The sequence below is a fragment of the Arabidopsis lyrata genome (assembly GCF_000004255.2).
Source record: "Arabidopsis lyrata subsp. lyrata unplaced genomic scaffold ARALYscaffold_7, whole genome shotgun sequence".
In the NCBI taxonomy this organism is placed as follows: domain Eukaryota; kingdom Viridiplantae; phylum Streptophyta; class Magnoliopsida; order Brassicales; family Brassicaceae; genus Arabidopsis; species Arabidopsis lyrata.
Genome location: NW_003302549.1, coordinates 3,195,421 through 3,212,762, shown reverse-complemented (window position 1 = coordinate 3,212,762; position 17,342 = coordinate 3,195,421). Strand labels below are relative to the sequence as shown.

At 36.9% G+C, this 17,342-nt stretch overlaps 9 protein-coding genes across 10 annotated transcripts; 6 read left to right on the top strand and 3 right to left on the bottom strand.

The window, feature by feature from the left end:
* Positions 1-41: 41 nt before the first annotated feature.
* LOC9305280 lies at positions 42-3,082 on the top strand. The gene is made up of 11 exons (XM_002869163.2): positions 42-342; positions 440-483; positions 795-875; positions 1,115-1,222; positions 1,471-1,562; positions 1,706-1,780; positions 1,864-1,933; positions 2,142-2,243; positions 2,356-2,464; positions 2,563-2,625; positions 2,705-3,082. The coding sequence occupies exons 1-11, from the start codon at positions 135-137 to the stop codon at positions 2,821-2,823; spliced, it is 1,071 nt and encodes a 356-aa protein (XP_002869209.1). The 5' UTR covers positions 42-134; the 3' UTR covers positions 2,824-3,082.
* A 755-nt stretch (positions 3,083-3,837) lies between these two features.
* Positions 3,838-4,626, top strand: LOC9305279. The gene is made up of 2 exons (XM_021017151.1): positions 3,838-4,328; positions 4,414-4,626. The coding sequence occupies exons 1-2, from the start codon at positions 4,004-4,006 to the stop codon at positions 4,434-4,436; spliced, it is 348 nt and encodes a 115-aa protein (XP_020872810.1). The 5' UTR covers positions 3,838-4,003; the 3' UTR covers positions 4,437-4,626.
* A 237-nt stretch (positions 4,627-4,863) lies between these two features.
* Positions 4,864-5,391, top strand: LOC9305278. The gene has a single exon (XM_002869161.2). It carries the CDS (start codon positions 4,970-4,972, stop codon positions 5,255-5,257), a length of 288 nt encoding a protein of 95 aa, XP_002869207.1. The 5' UTR covers positions 4,864-4,969; the 3' UTR covers positions 5,258-5,391.
* A 1,152-nt stretch (positions 5,392-6,543) lies between these two features.
* Positions 6,544-7,957, top strand: LOC9305277 (E3 ubiquitin-protein ligase RING1). Its single transcript, XM_002869160.2, is given in 3 exon segments — positions 6,544-6,614; positions 6,616-6,676; positions 6,678-7,957. Coding segments are annotated over 3 exon segments (1,113 nt in total). The 5' UTR covers positions 6,544-6,558; the 3' UTR covers positions 7,674-7,957.
* Positions 7,958-8,090: 133 nt separating this feature from the next.
* Positions 8,091-11,341, top strand: LOC9303243 (beta carbonic anhydrase 5, chloroplastic). Of its 2 annotated transcripts, XM_021017150.1 has the most exons (10): positions 8,091-8,197; positions 9,025-9,181; positions 9,275-9,333; positions 9,650-9,802; positions 9,907-9,955; positions 10,068-10,181; positions 10,265-10,318; positions 10,524-10,606; positions 10,692-10,797; positions 10,882-11,341. In XM_021017150.1, the coding sequence occupies exons 2-10, from the start codon at positions 9,101-9,103 to the stop codon at positions 11,086-11,088; spliced, it is 906 nt and encodes a 301-aa protein (XP_020872809.1). In that variant the 5' UTR covers positions 8,091-8,197; positions 9,025-9,100; the 3' UTR covers positions 11,089-11,341. The 2 variants fall into 2 exon arrangements, with proteins under 2 accessions (XP_020872809.1, XP_002869205.1); XM_002869159.2 differs by lacking the exon at positions 8,091-8,197 and having other exon boundaries at positions 8,906-9,181.
* Positions 11,342-11,454: 113 nt separating this feature from the next.
* LOC9303242 (prophenin-2) lies at positions 11,455-12,170 on the bottom strand. The gene is given in 2 exon segments (XM_002867124.2): positions 11,455-11,647; positions 11,649-12,170. Coding segments are annotated over 2 exon segments (513 nt in total). The 5' UTR covers positions 12,036-12,170; the 3' UTR covers positions 11,455-11,521.
* A 104-nt stretch (positions 12,171-12,274) lies between these two features.
* Positions 12,275-14,075, bottom strand: LOC9303241. The gene has a single exon (XM_002867123.2). The coding sequence runs from the start codon at positions 13,758-13,760 to the stop codon at positions 12,363-12,365; it is 1,398 nt and encodes a 465-aa protein (XP_002867169.1). The 5' UTR covers positions 13,761-14,075; the 3' UTR covers positions 12,275-12,362.
* Positions 14,076-14,223: 148 nt separating this feature from the next.
* On the bottom strand, positions 14,224-15,810 carry LOC9305276. The gene has a single exon (XM_021017149.1). It carries the CDS (start codon positions 15,709-15,711, stop codon positions 14,302-14,304), a length of 1,410 nt encoding a protein of 469 aa, XP_020872808.1. The 5' UTR covers positions 15,712-15,810; the 3' UTR covers positions 14,224-14,301.
* Positions 15,811-16,082: 272 nt separating this feature from the next.
* LOC9305275 lies at positions 16,083-16,963 on the top strand. The gene has a single exon (XM_002869158.2). The coding sequence runs from the start codon at positions 16,388-16,390 to the stop codon at positions 16,832-16,834; it is 447 nt and encodes a 148-aa protein (XP_002869204.2). The 5' UTR covers positions 16,083-16,387; the 3' UTR covers positions 16,835-16,963.
* The last annotated feature ends 379 nt before the right edge of the window (positions 16,964-17,342 follow it).

Here is a 17,342-nt window from a genome sequence, read left to right as displayed (position 1 = left end):
GAAAGAAAAAAAAAGGATTTGTTTATGAAACTGCGAAGTGGCGAAGTTCAAGATGAGTTGCGACTCTTCTACTACACTCATCGAAGCTCACATAAAGAGAGGACAAGTAGAGACGAGAATCAATCACCAGTCTCATGGCTTCAGCTTCTTTCTCTGCCATTTCTTCGCTCTCGTATCACTTCCGCTCAAAAGAAGCGATCTTTTCATCGAAAGCTTCCTCTTTTAGTTCGACGGCTTTATCAGGAAGGAGAGTATTTGGTGGATCTATCAAAGCAGCTAATGTGACAAGCCATCAGAACCCTCGACGACGCTCTCAGAACGTCGAAGGAGATATATTCGTCGGTAAATAAAAGTCTGTTTATGTTTTAATCCTAATCGAAAACAAAGAGAGATCAATAACACCCTCTCTCTGTCTATCTTTCAAATGGATTTTTCACAGACAATACTTGTATTGATTGTGATACATGTCGTTGGATGGTTCCGGTAAGCTTTTTTTTCTTCCCTGTAAAGCTCCTAAATTTTTCTGCTTTTTCTCCTGTCTTGTGGACCCTTTTGGTGGTCCTATGAAATTGTCGAACAGTTCCATTGATTTAAGCATTTGGGTCTTTTCGTTCTTAGGCTTGATCTCGAAGAATTATATACTAAGTCTGGATTACATTAGAACAAGAATTTAGAATGTTCATGTTATAGTTATTTGTTAGCAGGCCAAAGCAGCTGTGAGAGCAGAAATTTACTTTCCCTCTACATTTGTTCAGCCAATTGATAAACAGCCTTTTTCTGATATATCTTCACAGGAATTATTCACTCGAGTGGACAACATGTCTGCGGTTACTAAACAACCAGCCTGTAAGGAGGAAAGACTGAATGCTCTTCAGGTGCCTTAACTACCTCGATTTTCTTTTTCATTCTATTTTATCTCTGATAATAGTTTATTCAGGATGTTTTTGTTTTGATAGCTTTTATGGGTACCTTTAGGTCCTTTTCTGTGGACATGTCTGCTATAATATCCTAGACTGAGAATTTCTTTAAGATAACAAAATTCCGTGTTTAGACGATTCTTTAACAAAATTCTGTGACGTTGTCCTGACTACTCATCGTTTCTTGATTCCTTCAGGCCTTATTATCTTGTCCGACGGGATCTATTCGCACTGAAACTCCACCTGCTGACATAGGGAAAGCTCAAGAGACCTTTCCACTTGCAGTGGACAAGGACACACTTCCTGTAGTTTCTCATCCCTTAAGCTTTCATTTTTTAGGATGGTTATTAACAAGTCAACTAACTCTGATTAGATAATTGTAAGCATACCTCGGAAATATTCTGAGATTTTGTCTATAGGTTTTGAACAGCTGTAGATAAAATGATCTTAAGTTCTTAACTGATTTGTACTACCCTGGTCTTATATGTTGTCTTCTGTTCGGCTTCTTGCTTTCCCTGGGGTTTATTAATTTTGAGATTTGCATTATGCTCAGGGAGTTTTTCATTGTGGGTTTCATTCCAAGAAATCCTACGGAGCAACTTCCTACTTGATCCTTCATCGTGAGGGAAATATACTTGTTGATAGGTATATGCCCTTGGGAGGCAGCATAGATTCTTATTTTCTTTGATGTTTAGTAGAATTGTTGATGCAATGTTTTTCTTGATATACTTCGTTATGGTAGTTAACTCGACACAACTGATATACCAACGTTTTGTTGTTTGCTGAAGTCCTAGGTACGTGGAGAAACTTGCTCGAAAGATTGAGATAATGGGTGGTGTTCGCTACATGTTTTTGACACACAGGTAGAGTTGATACCACCAAGAGGAGAAACTCCATGTTTTCTCTTATAATCTCTATAACAAGGGTTAGTAATTTCGTTGTTCAGGGATGATGTTGCAGATCACAAGAAATGGGCAGATCGATTCAAGTCTACCAGAATTCTGCATTCTGAAGATGTATGTCCTTGAATTTATCGCACCTCTCTTCTAAACTTTCTGCACATTCTTGATAGATTTTGTGAGAAAATGCTTGCTTACAGAGTTACAAGGACCTTGGGCTGATTATATGCTCTGTAGAAAATAGAAAAAAGTTCTGAGGTTGGATAAAAGTAAAAAGGAAACCAGCTAGGAAAACAATTTTGTTACTAAATCCAGCTTTTGTTAGGTTGAACCTTCGACCTCTGATGTGGAGTTAAAGCTGGAAGGAAGTGGACCATGGAGTATTTATGAAGATGTCGAGCTTATACACACTCCCGGTCATTCAGAAGTAAGTTTGTGCAACTATAAGAACATATATATATGAAAAATAAATATTCTTTTTTTGTTAAAAAAAGAATTTCATTATGATCTTGGGATAAGAGCTTTGTATAAATTTGCAGGGATCAGTGTGCCTATTCCATAAGTCCCTCAAGGCATTATTCACTGGAGACCATGTAATAATGACCGAATCTGGATTGAGCATTTTAGAGCAGTACAATCACGGTTCAGGTGAAGACTTTCTGTTGAATGTTTTTGGATTAATATTTTTGAATATTCATTCAAGAACATAGAAAGACTGATCTAAATGTTTTTTGTGTCTCTGGCAGTGCCTCTCCAGCTCGAGAACGTAGAAAAATTGATCAACCTGGATTTCGTTTGGCTATTACCGGGTTAGTGCACTTTTGCTATATGCCTAATCTGTTTTACTCAACGGAGATTTTGGATTTTGATGGCGATTTTGTATATCAGGACATGGAAGAAGAGTACACTTCAAAGATGGTGAAGAGAAGGCGAAGAATCTGGAAGCACTTGTTCAGAAGCACAGAGAGAAACAACTTGTTTCCTTTAGCAAATCCGGGAAAGCTTAAGAAGACAAACTTTGTATTCTGATTCTAAACCGGTGAGCCAAACTAAACCACCAGACTGAATGTCTCTTCGGTCTGACTGGTCTGTGTGTCAGTTAGTTCCCACGCGAGTGATGTATTTCTATGTAACATTGTAAACCTACTTAAACGCATATTAAATTGAAACGAAGATCGTGAGTAAAAAGCTTTGTAAGTCTACTCTTTCCTTATGCAGCTGTTTAGTTACACTATTGTACTGTCAGCTAAAGTGTGTGCTTTTTTTTTTTTTCGTTTTGATATATTAGATCAACCTCACATCTCTCCAGTATATTCAGAACATTTGACTTGGAAAATTCCCTTCCAAAATAAAATCTTAAAACACATATCAACTAATAGTGGTCCTGTGGGTGGCAAGATTTATGGGGATCATGGTTCGAACCTTTTCACTACGATTTTTTTTCCATGTTTAACTACTTCGAATGTCTTTTTTTTGAAGAAAACTACTTCGAATGTCTTAAATAGCGAAAATATCTGATTTTTTCACAAGCTAGCATCGGATGCATTATGCATATATATGATTTTTCACAAGCATCGGATGCATAGTTGTTTATTTAATAAAATGTAAATCTCATACTATATAGTAGTAAAAGTTATTTAACATATATATATATATATATATTCGTTTTGGTACCATTGCTACAATAATCATATATTCAGAAAAAATCAGAAAACATCACATATTCACAATTTCACATACATTGGAACGTAAGAAAGTACATGTAAAAAGAAAATGCACTAATAATTATTCACAAACTTAGTTATAGATTAGCGATCGAAAATTAATGACACCAAATTTAACTTTTTAATTAAGAACATCTTTTAATTAACGACGTTCATTCGGAGACAAAAAGGATTTCATCAAAAATCAGTAGTCACTAAACTATTTTTCAACCACTCCACTAAACAAGTGGAACCTCGTTCAAAAACTGCCACGAAACATTCCCACCAACAAAGATAACAAATAATATAGAGCACTCCTTCCTTTTGTGCTTCCCACTACAAACCCAACAATTAAAATTGTTACAATTACTAAGCATCGCATTAACGTTATGCTATATATACAAATCCCTCGTCTGACCAAATATTCGCATCATAGATTTCATTACAAATTAACAAACCATACTGACAAAGAAAAATAAAAGAAATGGGGAATGGCATGATAAGGACATTGGTTATTCTAGCAATAGCTTTATTCATGATCAGTTCCGACAATGTCCACGTGGCAATAGCTCAGGTCTGCGGAGCTAACTTGTCGGGACTGATGAATGAATGTCAACGCTACGTCAACAACGCCGGGCCAGATTCTCCGCCGCCGTCTCGGTCTTGTTGTGCTCTAATCCGTCCCATTGACGTACCTTGTGCTTGCCGCTACGTTTCAAGGGATGTTACGAATTACATTGATATGGACAAAGTGGTTTACGTTGCTCGTTCTTGCGGCAAGAAGATTCCCTCCGGTTATAAATGTGGAAGTAAGTACCTTTCTTAGTTTTCGTATTTTAATTTCGTAATTGTTAAGCATATATATGTCATAATTTGGATTTGAATCTATTATAGGTTACACCATTCCGGCGGCTTAAAAAGGAAGGAGACCAACAGAATTTAAATTTGCTATAAAAATTAATAAAACGTATTAGTATCTGAATAATGATGATGATGTTATCAAGATTTTAGGTCTTGTAATATAAGCAAACTGGGATTAATGGTCAGAAGATATAATGAGACTTGTAATATGTTTATGTTTTTTTATTTGGAACACCTAAAAAAACATCTGAACTAGCAAGCACTCATTATACTGCCCTGCCCGGCTGCCCCCATGTCTCGATCAATCAAACATCTGCACTCATTTTACTTTAATTTAAGACCAAAAAAAAAGAAAGATTAAATAAACTAATGCGAAAATGAAACCCACGTACATTGTTCCTAGGATAATAACAAAACCACGAGCTTCAAGATTTCCTGTGGCTTCTTTAGCCTCTTGTTTTCATTATGTAAGTACCACTTTCTCGACTCCACCCTTTATAAACCTAATCCTCCGATCCACGCAACTCCAAACACATTGTCCAAAGATCAATACACACTGTTTTAAGAGAATTAGAAAAGAAAAAAGAAGATGAACGCCGGAAAGCAAGCTTCGTGGGCGGTGGCGACGGCGATTGCAGCCGTGGAAGTACTAAAGGACCAAGGCGTTGCTCGATGGAACTACCCTCTCCGCTTACTCCACAAAGAAGCCATGGCTCGCGTCCCTACCATCACAGTCCCATCTCGTCACTCTCCTCCTACGTCTTCAGATTCGGCTGATTTCATCAGATCCAAACCCCTGACGACTACACCCTTTGAGAAATCCTTTGAGAAAGCTATGGGTCTTAGCTGCTTTGGTCCCACCACCGTTAGATTCTAGATCTCTATGTACTCTGTTGAACGCAAATCAGAATGTGCACTAGGTCCACCAAATGTTGTACTTGGAACCATTATTCTAACATTTATTTAGCTTAAACATTTTTTCCAATTTTGAAATAAATTTGGTTTTATATAGAAATAACTAAATCACACCAGAGCTAGCTAGTGTGTAAGCCGGTTTATATTATACAACAAAAGAATCTTGATTTGATAATATTCACATCACCGACAGATAGACACTTGCGAGTCACAATTAGTCTTAACTCTTAAGGTGCAAATGAGTCTAGATAATGCATGAAACATTGTGGAATGAAGCATTCATCCAACATTCCAATGTTAAGTATTATACCATTTTCGCAAATTCTGACAAAAAATACAGAAAAATATACAAAAAATAGAAAATTCCAAAAACTTCAGAAACCACCAAAAACTGCAACACAAATCTAACCATTTTTAAAGAAAAATATCCTTCTACGATTATGGTAATTGGTAAGGAATGAGTAGAGAAAATTTCTTTATTTTTTATTCCATCCAATATTTTCATGTTTACCAATTAGATCAAAGAAGAAATTAGTCAGCATCATACTGCAAATGAATTGTCGACGAGGAAGAGTATGACCATCCGTACCGGAGGATGAAATAAATAGGAAACCAAAAGCTTCGGTAGAACGCAAAGAAAGATGAAAATTTTTAACAAAAAAAAAAAATGTTCAGTCGAAAGATATTGAAACAATTTCAGATTTTCATTGCTATGATACCATTTTACCAAACCATAATTATTTGATTTATGAAAATAAATTTCATTATGTAGAATATTTTGTACTTGATCTGGTTTATACTATACCGATTCATAAAGAATTTAGACACGAACAAGTCCATACATATTCACATCAAAGAATCAGATACGCCAGTACAACGACGACTATTCCGTGGAAGCAGTTTGTTGCGTGATGGGACAAGCTGAGAATACGCCCACAGATATCGCTATTGCTCACTTGAACCATTTTGGTCAAAAACACTTTGCCAACTTTTTAATAAAGATTGATACAACTTAACATTAAAACCACCAAATAAAACTTGTTGATAAAGATAAGCCTCATTGTACCACAACCACACACTAAGCCAATAAGTCATCAACTACTAACTCATTTAAACCTAATCAATACAATTTAATATTAGACCGACTACGTGAGGGTGCATATGCTTCTTTTTACCAAAACATATTCAAGTGAAATATTTATAATCAGCTTATACTCTAAAATATTGTAACATTGAAAAAATCAATTATCTTGGTGCATTAAGATGATAGATACCGTAAACCTACTTTTGTTGACCAAACTTGATTCTAAAGAAAGAAAGCAAAAGAGAGAACAAAAACGAAGACAACTCTCATCTTCTTTTCTCTCTGTTTTTTCATCTCCCTCTCTCTCTTCTAGAGCTTGTTGATTGATGATCTCGAAGCAAGAATCATGAGATTCCTTCACAGATTTCTGTTGGAGGATATGTCCAACGAAACCTTATCGGACTCGGTCTGTAAATTTAATTGCCTCCAAGAGTTGAAAAGTAAAGGATATTGTCCATCCTATTGTCTTGACGAGTGTCCTTCAATCTGCGAGATCGTCGTAGTTACAGGTTTTTCTCCACCTCCAGTGATCCACCACGACGACAACTTAAAGAGGATCTTGATCATCTCTGCTTCATCTATCATCACAACTCTGTTTCTCCTTACTTTACTTGTTCTCTGCTTCAAGTTTTACTATAGGAGGAGAAGATTAGAATTAGCAATATCAAGAAGATGGAGCATGGATGAGGCTAGGAATTGGGACTTGGATGGACCAGCACCGGTTATCGTCGATCATCCGATTTGGCATATCAGAACCATAGGGTTGAATCCAACGGTTATAAGTTCGATCAAAGTTTGCCAGTATAGTAAAAAAGATGGTGTTGTGGAAGGAACAGATTGTTCGGTTTGTTTAAGCGAATTCGAAGAAGAAGAGACGCTTAGATTGTTACCAAAGTGTAAACATGCTTTTCATCTTTCTTGTATTGATACTTGGCTTAGATCACACACCAATTGTCCGCTTTGTCGTGCTCCTATAGTCGTGGCCAACACGATGATTGATGACCATAGTGAGGGTCTAGAGGAGATCCGCGTGAGTATTCCAGAAGAAATCGATGGAGATAATATCGATGAAGAAATCGAGGAAGAAAGAGATGGGTTTGTTAGTAATATTAGTAGAGAACATGGTGAGTCGCAGCAGCGAGTGAGACGATCAGTGTCGTTGGGCTCGTTATCAGGATTAAGGGCAAGTGAAGTTGTTGTGGGTAGAGAAAAGGAGAAGTTGAAGAGAGGCAATAACATTGGATCTGGGAGGTCAAGTTTCTTGAAGAGATCTATCTCTTACAGTGGAAAGTAGTACTAGCTTCATTGCTATGAGTAAAACAAGTCCATTAAGTAAGTAAGAAAATCAAATCAAAGCCAAAAAGATAGATTGTATTTATATGTATGAAGGTGATATAAGATTTTGTTTATCAAAGCTGCCACTCTTGTAAAGTTGAAAAAGAGAGTTTTTGACAGCTTATACTCTGCTTTTGGATTAAGTTGGTAAGTATAAATATACACCAAGCGCTTCATTTTGTATGTTACTTGTTTATTGTTCTTGAAACACCATCTGGTTTCTAGTTAAACTCAGATTCAACTGTGTCTTCTGTTATGTGAATGGATTTACATTTTAGCGTGTTGTTTAGCTATATACTAATCAGTTTAATTGGAAACGCTGCGTTTCATTAAAAGAAGGAAAATTGACAAAAAGAACTCTTCGTCTTATCGATTATTGTCTTGTTCCTCTTTTTCTTCAACAAGAAGAGAACACTTCTACTTCCCAGAGAATTCACCTATATGTCTTTCTTCAAGGAGAAGTCTTCCTCTTTCCCGATTTAGGTTAGATTCATGTTATAACTTTTTTCTCCGATTTCCGAATTTGAATTTGAGTTTGATTAACGATTTAGTTTTAGTGTCGGTGTAGAACTGAATGATAATGATGGTTTGATTGAGGTCGATTTGGTGTATACAATAGAAGTTCTCACATTCTCGTGTAATTTGAAGGGTCGAGTCGTCGCAGGTTTATGTTTATCTTCGAAATTAGGGTTTGTTATATGAAATTGGGGGTTATTTAGTCTGCTTACAAATCATGCTGTTTTCATTCTCCTGAAATTAACTTCACGCTGTTTTTCACATAAAACACACAAACGGTAATTAACAAAACTGTTAAGATGGACGGAACATAAGATGAGGTTTCTTTCCTTTTTTAGTTAAGGTGAGATTTGTTTTGGATTTTCTTATGTATTTGTACATTAAAGTTTATCAAATCAATCTTGGTTTATGCATTGGCAAAAATACTAAATAAAAGTACAGTTTAGAAAGTAAAATCACATGTTAAGTTTTGATCTTAAACTCTTTTTGATGTTTTTGTTGTTGTATGCTCTATGCCTATAAACAAATTACTAGTGAATTACCATTTACTTATTAAAATTATGAATCTTTGACCAATAGCAAATTTCCATAAAATCAATCAAAGAGTTTTTGCATTAGTTAGCTTCTCATGAAGAGAACAATTTGGTTTAGGGAAAAGAATTTGTGGGGTGGGGTCCAAAACTGACACGACACAAAAACTTTGGTTTCTCCGTCTTTGTTGGAGAAATGCATTCACATCCACTTCTTACCAAAAATAAATATTTAATTTTTAAAAGGCCTTCTTGTTTTTTCAGATGAACACTCTTCAGATGCCTTGTGCCTTATTGATCCAGATTCGAAATACCCAACTTTACTCTCTAGAGCTCTTTCATGGCAGCTACTCCCACTCACTTCTCTGTCTCCCATGATCCTTTTTCTTCCACGTCTCTCCTTAATCTGCAAACTCAAGCTGTATGTTGTCAATCCTTCTCCCTCCATCTCACACTGTTTCATCCAATTCTGACTATTGGTTTTCTTAACTCTGTTGCATTTTTTTTATTTCAGATCTTTGGTCCCAAGCACAGTTTAAAGAAAACCCAGTTGAGAATTCCAGCTTCTTTCAGGTAATTTCTTGGCTTTATTATCTTTTCAGTTTGGATTGGGATAATGATCCGTAATTTTGATCTGGGATTGCTGCTCCATCTGATTTTCATTTAGTCTTGATAATATAGTAAGAATCTAAGAGAAATCACATGGTGATGCATTGTACTTTGTTGGGGACCCCTTTCGTTAGTACAGCTTTTGTTATAGTTTCTTAGGTTCTATAAGTAGTGTGTCTTTTATAAGATTTGAAAAGGAGAGTCTTTTTTTTGTGATGCTTCAAGTGGCAAAATCTCAGTGGAGATGTTTTATAATATTCAAATGTTGTGGTTTTTGCAGAAGAAAAGATTTAAACTTGCAAGTGATGGCTTCAGGAAAGACACCTGGACTGACTCAGGAAGCTAATGGGGTTGCAATTAATAGACAAAATGACAATGATGTATTTGACGACATGAAACAGCGGTTCCTCGCCTTCAAGAAGCATAAGTACATGTAAGTAGCAGAACCACTTTCTTCAGTCTTTTGCTTTTTCAATGGTTTATATATTACTTTTTGCCTTTCTGTTTCTCCTCACCTGATGATATACTCTTGAGCAGGGATAACTTAGAACACTACAAAAATTTGGCAGATGCTCAAGCTCCAAAGGTACCTTTACAATTTACAAATGCTTATTATTGTTCACGGAAGGCTTGAGATATTTTCTGTGGTTTAAATTTTGTCTGGAGAAAGGAATTGTTGCTAACAGTGTAAGCAACAGTTTCTGGTGATCGCTTGTGCAGACTCTAGGGTTTGTCCTTCTGCTGTCCTGGGATTCCAACCGGGTGACGCATTCACTGTTCGTAACATTGCAAATTTAGTACCTTCATATGAGGTATAAAAGTAGTGCAGACTACCATTTTGGTTTTATGGCCTGGTTCACATTTTGACATTTTTGAATTTGCCTGTTGCGTGAAGTCTGGACCTACTGAAACCAAAGCTGCTCTAGAGTTCTCTGTGAATACTCTTAATGTAAGCCTCTATCTTATCTCTGACAGTGTTTCAAGTTTTAAATAGAGGATTTTCACAGTTCAGGGTTCGGTTTCGTTCATGAAATTAGCTTTCTACAGAGTTTGTTCTTTTCACTTAAACTCAAATCTCAAGGCAACATAAACAGCGTAGACACAATGTGTAGATACATTCGTTTATAATTCTTGTCTCATTGATAAAATTGCAGGTGGAAAACATCTTAGTCATTGGTCATAGCCGCTGTGGAGGAATTCAAGCTTTAATGAAAATGGAAGACGAAGTCGATTCCAGGTTTTTATCAGTTCTTGATTCAGTCTATCGAACAAATCCATTAATTGTTGTTGAACTTTGCCATATCGTATTTGCCTGTTAACAGAAGTTTCATACAAAACTGGGTAGTTGTGGGGAAGAAGGCAAAAGAAAGCACAAAAGCTGTTGCTTCAAACCTCCATTTTGATCACCAGTGCCAACATTGTGAAAAGGTGAAGTCTTTTTGTAAATCAGTGGAACTTCTTCATATCTTCCATAATTAATCTGTGAACTTATATCTAATATAAAACCTGCAGGCGTCGATAAATCATTCATTAGAAAGGCTGCTTGGTTACCCGTGGATAGAAGAGAAAGTGCGGCAAGGGTCACTGTCTCTCCATGGCGGGTACTATAATTTTGTTGATTGTACATTCGAGAAATGGACAGTGGATTATGCAGCAAGCAGAGGTAAGAAGAAGGAAGGCAGTGGAATCGCTGTTAAAGACCGGTCAGTTTGGTCTTGACTTACGACTATCTCAATCTTCATAGTTTTTTTTTTTTTTTTTTTTTTTGCATAATTTATAGAGAAAAATCAAACCCCTTGAGGTGGGATTATCATGTGTTTGTTCCACTTGTGTGTGAAGTCATTTTCTTCTTCTGTCTTATTAGGCTAAAACTTGGGAGACCCCTTCAGGGACTTATGTTTGTTTTATCTTCCATTTGTTTCGTTTAAATTCCACATTTGTGCAATGAACTGATTAGTTTTTCATTAAGATATAATCATTTTGCCACCGTAGTTTATGATTTGGGTTGTTAGATTGATTTGATCGACTTTGCAATAGTATTATCAATCGGTTACATTCACTTATTAATTATTATAGATAAGTTGCAAGTTAAAAAACTGAGTAATGTTACAGTCAATACTCATCAATCCTACAGCCAGCAATATATAGCCAGTTAGCTTATGTTGATGATAATCTTCACATATGCCAATGAGTTTGGTTTCAATAATTGAAACAAAGAGTTTAAGTTTGGAGGAGACAACTCAAGGGATGGAAGTCGGAGTTGCAGGGAGAGAGGGGGGAGTAGAGAGGGGCGGAGCGGGCGATCCAGGCATTGTGGGTTTCGGAAATTGAGGGAAAGGAGATGGGAATGGGAATTTTGGAAAACCTTGCCCCGGAAACTGAGGAAAACCGGGTGTAGGATTGCTCGGAAAACCGGGTCTCGGAAATTGAGGGAACGGCATAGGATTAGTTGGAAAACTGGGTCTTGGAAACTGAGGAAAACTGGGTACTGTTGGATTGCTTGGAAAGCCGGGTCTTGGAAATTGAGGGAAATGGGGTCTAAAAAATTTCGGTTTTAACTTTTGTTTCTCCGTAAATTGTTGTGCGGCGCGGCTTGAAGTGATCATGGAGGGGAACATCAGAGCTATGAGGAGAGAAGCGACGAAGAAGATTTTAGATGAAGCCATAGTGTTAATAAAAGAGCTCTTCAATTAGTTGATGTGTGTTTTTATTTGATGATTTCTTTCTCTGATGGATTTGAGTTATATAGGAGGAAACTCAATAGAGATAACGAGTACAAATTTGCATATCATTTGACTGAATTTTCTTTTTATAGATTTACCCAATGGTTTCATTATTAAGAATAGGAAACAGTTGATATGGTTGCCGTTTTGTTGCTATTAGTTTGAATATGTGTATGTTTGTTGTATCAACAAAACATATCCATAAGATTTAGAACTGACCATGCCTCATCAAATTGTCAGATGGATATAATGTAGACTTCACATTGAATATCAACTACATACATCTAACGAACTATTACCGTGGTTGCACTCTGCTAGCTCTTTCATCTCTCTTATGCTAAACTTACGCAAAACTCTTCTTGCCCACTCACCAAAATAAGTCTCATTGTATCCGATCTTAGCGTTCTTATAGATCGACATACATCGCCTATCCGTATAGGGGAATTGACATATTTCGCCCACCGGGTCATGCCAAGAGCCTTCATGTCTCATCCCTGACCAATTAGCTCCCCATTGGAATACAAGCTGGCCAACTCCTGCAAGCTTAAGCCATCCTTTGGGGAAAAACTCCATTACACTACTATTTTTATCCATTAGAAACAAGTTAGTGAGTTGTGCACCGTGTGGTGATACTAACACATCGGTCTTCTTCATTAGCTCCACTTGCTCACAAAATGTTAGATTATTCGAATATGAAACATTAAGTTCACACCCATCTACTCTCTTACACTCTCTCTTAAATACATCAATCACCACTGACTCATTTCTGAAAGATCTGGCTCCAGTTCTCAATAGCAATGTCATACCGATTCTCGGTTTGGATGTCTCCGATGAGCTGATATTACAGTAGTTCCTCGCTTTGCATCTAATGAGATCAAAAACCTCTATTCTTCTCTCCCTTGACATTCCACCTTCATTGTGTCTCATAACAACCGCCTTCTCGAAACAGACCGGCTTATCCTGATCAACAAACTGTAAAAAGTCTGGTGCTTGACCGTAAATCGATGTGATTATCTCGCTCAACCAGTGCCCCATCCCGAACCTTAGTTCTCCCCAGTGGTATAAAACCCATTTTTGAGGCTTTTCGCATTGGTTTCTTAAGCTCCAAGCAACAAATGGGACTGCTGCCGTTAGTCCATGCCACAAGTTACCATAATCATATTGATTGTAAGAAACAAACGTCAAGCCCTCCTGAAGAATGGCATTGGTTGGAAGAGCTTCAGGCCAAGCCAGGACGTAGTAGTTCCATGACCCATCATGCTCATCAACCCCTTTCAAGCACAAAAGCCTTCCTTTCGAAGAATCTGAAGGAAATTCTTGATACTGCGCCTCACCTTTGGTTTGGTTATCATAGAGAGAGCTCATGAACCAAGTATGACCTTCAAGTGGTTTGTTCGAAAAACGATAGTCTTTGAGTGGAAGGAATGTCACCGATTCACGTAGCTTCTCCACCAAGGAAGCCGTCTTGTTCTCGGATAATTGTTCAGGTCGGTGTCTCAGATACGTCAAGAGTGCCGGAGGGAGTGAAAGAGAACGTTGAGTAATTTGAAATGAACAGAGTTGGAGAAGAACAAAACCAGTGACAACGAGGCACAAGACGTTCAAGTAGAACTTAAGGGAGGATAAGCAAGTAACTAGCCTTCGCCAAGCACTAGCTTTAGTTGTCATTATGAATCAAATAGAGTGAAGCAGAATCAGTTTAGTTTGATGGAATATGTGAATTAAACTTGTGAGGAACATATATGGTCAACGGCTAATAGTCATGGAAGATTTGGAATTAACCAACACATGCTTTCCGTTTTTCTCTCCTAGTTTTACAATTTTTTATTGCATGCATTACATTCTACAAGAAGTTTTCTATGCTAATCTCAAAGATAAGTTCGCTACTCTGACTTAGATTAGATGCATACCATAGTCTACTCAAATTATTTATATAATTTAAGCCACTAGTCTTTGTTTTAGTTCATGTGTTAAGAGTCATTGATCATGTTTGTCGATTTCCGTGCTAGATCTTTTAGTACTGCCGAATATTTTTTGGATCTAGAATTACAAATCTAAAGATTCAAGAGAATTTTTTTATTTTTTTCATAGTTTTTACTTTACATCTAGCTTTTTCTTTATTGAAAATCGGTTGGCTATAAACTCTGTTATTTCGTTATATTAAAAAGTACAGAGTATTATTTGGCTATTTTGGTTGCCTACACTTCCATCAACACCAACATCCATCTAGCGAACCATAACTGTGGTTGCGTCCTAGAACATTTTCCATCTTTTTTTCTCTTAACTTACCCAAAACACTTTTCGCCCACTCGCCAAAATAAGTCTCATTGTATCCGATCCTACCGTTCTTATAGACCGACATACATCGCCTATCAGTATCGGGAAACTGACATATTTCCCCATCTGGATCATGCCACGAGCCTTCGTGTCGCATTCCTGACCAACTAGCTCCCCATTGGTACACAAGCTGACCAACTCCTGCAAGCTTACGCCATCCTTTAGGGAGAAATTCCATCACGCTACTATTTCTATCCATTAGAACCAAGTTAGTAAGCTGTGCACCATGTGGTGATACTAAAACATCAGTCATTTTCATCAGCTCCACTTGCTCACAAAATGTTAGATTATTTGAATAAGAAACCTTCAATTCACACCCTTCAACTCTTTTACACTCCCTCTTAAAGACATCAATCACGGCTGACTCATTCTTGAACGATCTTGGTCCGGTTCTCATTAGCAATGTCATACCTATTCGCGATTCTGATGTCTGGGACAAGCTTATGTTACAGTATTTTCTCGCTTTGCATCTAATGAGATCAAAGGCTTCCATTCTTCTCTCCCTTGACATACCACCTTCATTGTGTCTCATAACGACTGCCTTGTGGAAGCACACGGGCTTGTTCTCATCAACAAACCGTAAAAATTTGGTGTTCTGACCGTAAGTAGCTGTTATTATCTCACTCAACCAGTTCCCCATCTTGAACCTGAGTTCTCCCCAATGGTATAAAACCCACCTTTGAGGACTTTCGCATTGGTTTCTTAAGCTCCAAGCAACAAACGGGACCATGGCGGATAGTCCATGCCACATGTTACCGTAACTGTAATGATTATAGGAAACAAATGTCAATCCCTCCTGGAGACTGGCATTGACCGGAAGAGCTTGAGGCCAAGCCAGTGCATAGTAGTTCCATGACCCATCATGCTCATCAACCCCTTTCAAACACAAAAGCCTTCCTTTTGAAGATTCTGAAGGAAATTCTTGATATTGAACTTCACCTTTTGTTTGGTTATCGTAGAGAGAGCTCATAAACCAAGTATGACCTTCGAGTGGTTTGTTTGAAAAACGAAGGTCTTTCAGAGGAAGGAATGTTACCGACTCACGTAGTTTCTCCACCAAGTAAGCCGTCTCGTTCTCAGATATTATTTGTTCAGGTTCTTGTTGTTGTTCTTTCAGATATGTGAATAGTGAAGGAGGAAGTAAAATGGGCTGTTGGGTAATGTGAAATGACCAGATTTGAAGAAGAACAAAAACTGTGACGACAAGACACAAGACGTTCAAGGAGAACTTAGGGGAGGCTAAGCAAGTAACTAGCCTCATTGAAACGCTGCGTTTAGTCATGTTTTGAATGGGGAGAGTGAATGAATGTGAAGAAATGAAAGAGAATCGTTTTTATCAGATGAAATGGGTGAAATGAAACCCGTGAGGAAAAATAAAGGTGACTTTATTTGCCAAAGATGTTGATGCATTGCATGTTTGAAAAATGAACGTTATCAAATCTGCCCCCACATTTGTGGCAGTTTTAGCATCGAGTCATCGACCAACACATGCTTCTTGTTTTCTTTTCTACAAGATTAGAAAGCATTTCTAAATTTGTTCACAAAGTTCGTAGATATATTAGACCAAAAAATATTAATAGATGAATATTTTTAAAAGAAAGATATAGAGCAAGATTACTTATTTTGATTAATTGACAGCCAGAAAATGTTCATATAAACTGACAGATTTTAAATTACTGTTTTACTGCAAACCATGCACTTATACCAACTTAGCTTATACGTATACATATATCACAAACGTCACCAATTTTGTTTTATATTACTATGAGTAATTAAAGAACCAAGAAAGCACTTTCAAAAACCACAAACAAATGTAAAATACAACATATTGATAATCAAAGGGAAATTAAAGGTACAAATCATCAACCAGGGGTATACGTAATTAACCAAACAAAAACACACCACAATGAAACAATTCATTACAACAATCTTATAATAAATGATACATCACCAATTACATGAAAGTGATAATTCAAGGACTCGATGTAGCTGCAGAAGGCGGGGGAGAGAAGAACGGAATGGATGGGAGACTAGTCGGAAGAGAAGGAATGGACGGGAGATTAGTCGGAAGGGAAGGAATTGTTGTCGGAAATGAAGGCAAAGTTGGCACTGGAGGCATTCCAGTGGGAATTGTTGGAAGATTTGGTTGTGGCAAAGCTGATGGCAATGGAAATGGAGACATTGCAGTGGGCATTGTGGGAAGAGTTGGTAAAGATGGTTGTGGCAACGTTGATGGCAATGGAGGTAGTCCCATTGTTGGGATTGGCAGATTTGGAATTTGTTGGAGAAGGCGGCGTGATGCTGAGCATGTGTTGATCATCATAGAGGAAGAGAGGCTCACTAAGAAAGCAATGAGAAAGAGCTTGTATGATGCCATTGATCTGGGTGTGTTGATGAATCTCTAATTATGTTTAAGCCTCTCTAATTGCTTCACTTGTATTGCTTGTTTTTGATGAGAAATTCAAAGATATGTGATTGAGTTTATATAGTGGCAAGAGTCTTTATGGATTACAAAGACTTTGCATACAATATCTTATATGGTTTTTGTTAGGTGTACTTTATGGTTGGCTTGAGCTTTTGTTAGTTCAACTTAATGTCTTTTTTTAGATTATTTTGAAAATTTAAGGAATTTTATTAAAGTTAGTTCAACAATCAAAACCCTCTAACTCTAATACACATTTGACCTATATAAGACAATAACCAAACTTTTAAATATTATTTAAAGCTTACAAAATGCACAATTATTACACATACATTACCAATTACTAATTTACTAGGGTAAAATATTTACAAAATCTTAATATTTATAAAAGATAGACCAAATCTAATTATATAAAATATGAAATACAAAATAATCTCCAAAACATCAAATAAAACAAAAAAAAAAAAAAACCCTAATTTCCCCCAGCGAAA

Coding starts and splice junctions, on each gene's coding strand:
- LOC9305280 (XM_002869163.2), top strand. CDS start 135: ATGGCTTCAGCTTCTTTCTCTGCCATTTCTTCGCTCTCGTATCACTTC. Junction 484..794: donor CATGTCGTTGGATGGTTCCG/GTAAGCTTTTTT, acceptor ATATCTTCACAG/GAATTATTCACTCGAGTGGA. Junction 2,626..2,704: donor TTTCGTTTGGCTATTACCGG/GTTAGTGCACTT, acceptor TTTGTATATCAG/GACATGGAAGAAGAGTACAC.
- LOC9305279 (XM_021017151.1), top strand. CDS start 4,004: ATGGGGAATGGCATGATAAGGACATTGGTTATTCTAGCAATAGCTTTA. Junction 4,329..4,413: donor CTCCGGTTATAAATGTGGAA/GTAAGTACCTTT, acceptor AATCTATTATAG/GTTACACCATTCCGGCGGCT.
- LOC9305278 (XM_002869161.2), top strand. CDS start 4,970: ATGAACGCCGGAAAGCAAGCTTCGTGGGCGGTGGCGACGGCGATTGCA.
- LOC9303243 (XM_021017150.1), top strand. CDS start 9,101: ATGGCAGCTACTCCCACTCACTTCTCTGTCTCCCATGATCCTTTTTCT. Junction 10,182..10,264: donor ATTTAGTACCTTCATATGAG/GTATAAAAGTAG, acceptor TGTTGCGTGAAG/TCTGGACCTACTGAAACCAA. Junction 10,607..10,691: donor GAAGACGAAGTCGATTCCAG/GTTTTTATCAGT, acceptor GCCTGTTAACAG/AAGTTTCATACAAAACTGGG.
- LOC9303241 (XM_002867123.2), bottom strand. CDS start 13,760: ATGACAACTAAAGCTAGTGCTTGGCGAAGGCTAGTTACTTGCTTATCC.
- LOC9305276 (XM_021017149.1), bottom strand. CDS start 15,711: ATGACTAAACGCAGCGTTTCAATGAGGCTAGTTACTTGCTTAGCCTCC.
- LOC9305275 (XM_002869158.2), top strand. CDS start 16,388: ATGAAAGTGATAATTCAAGGACTCGATGTAGCTGCAGAAGGCGGGGGA.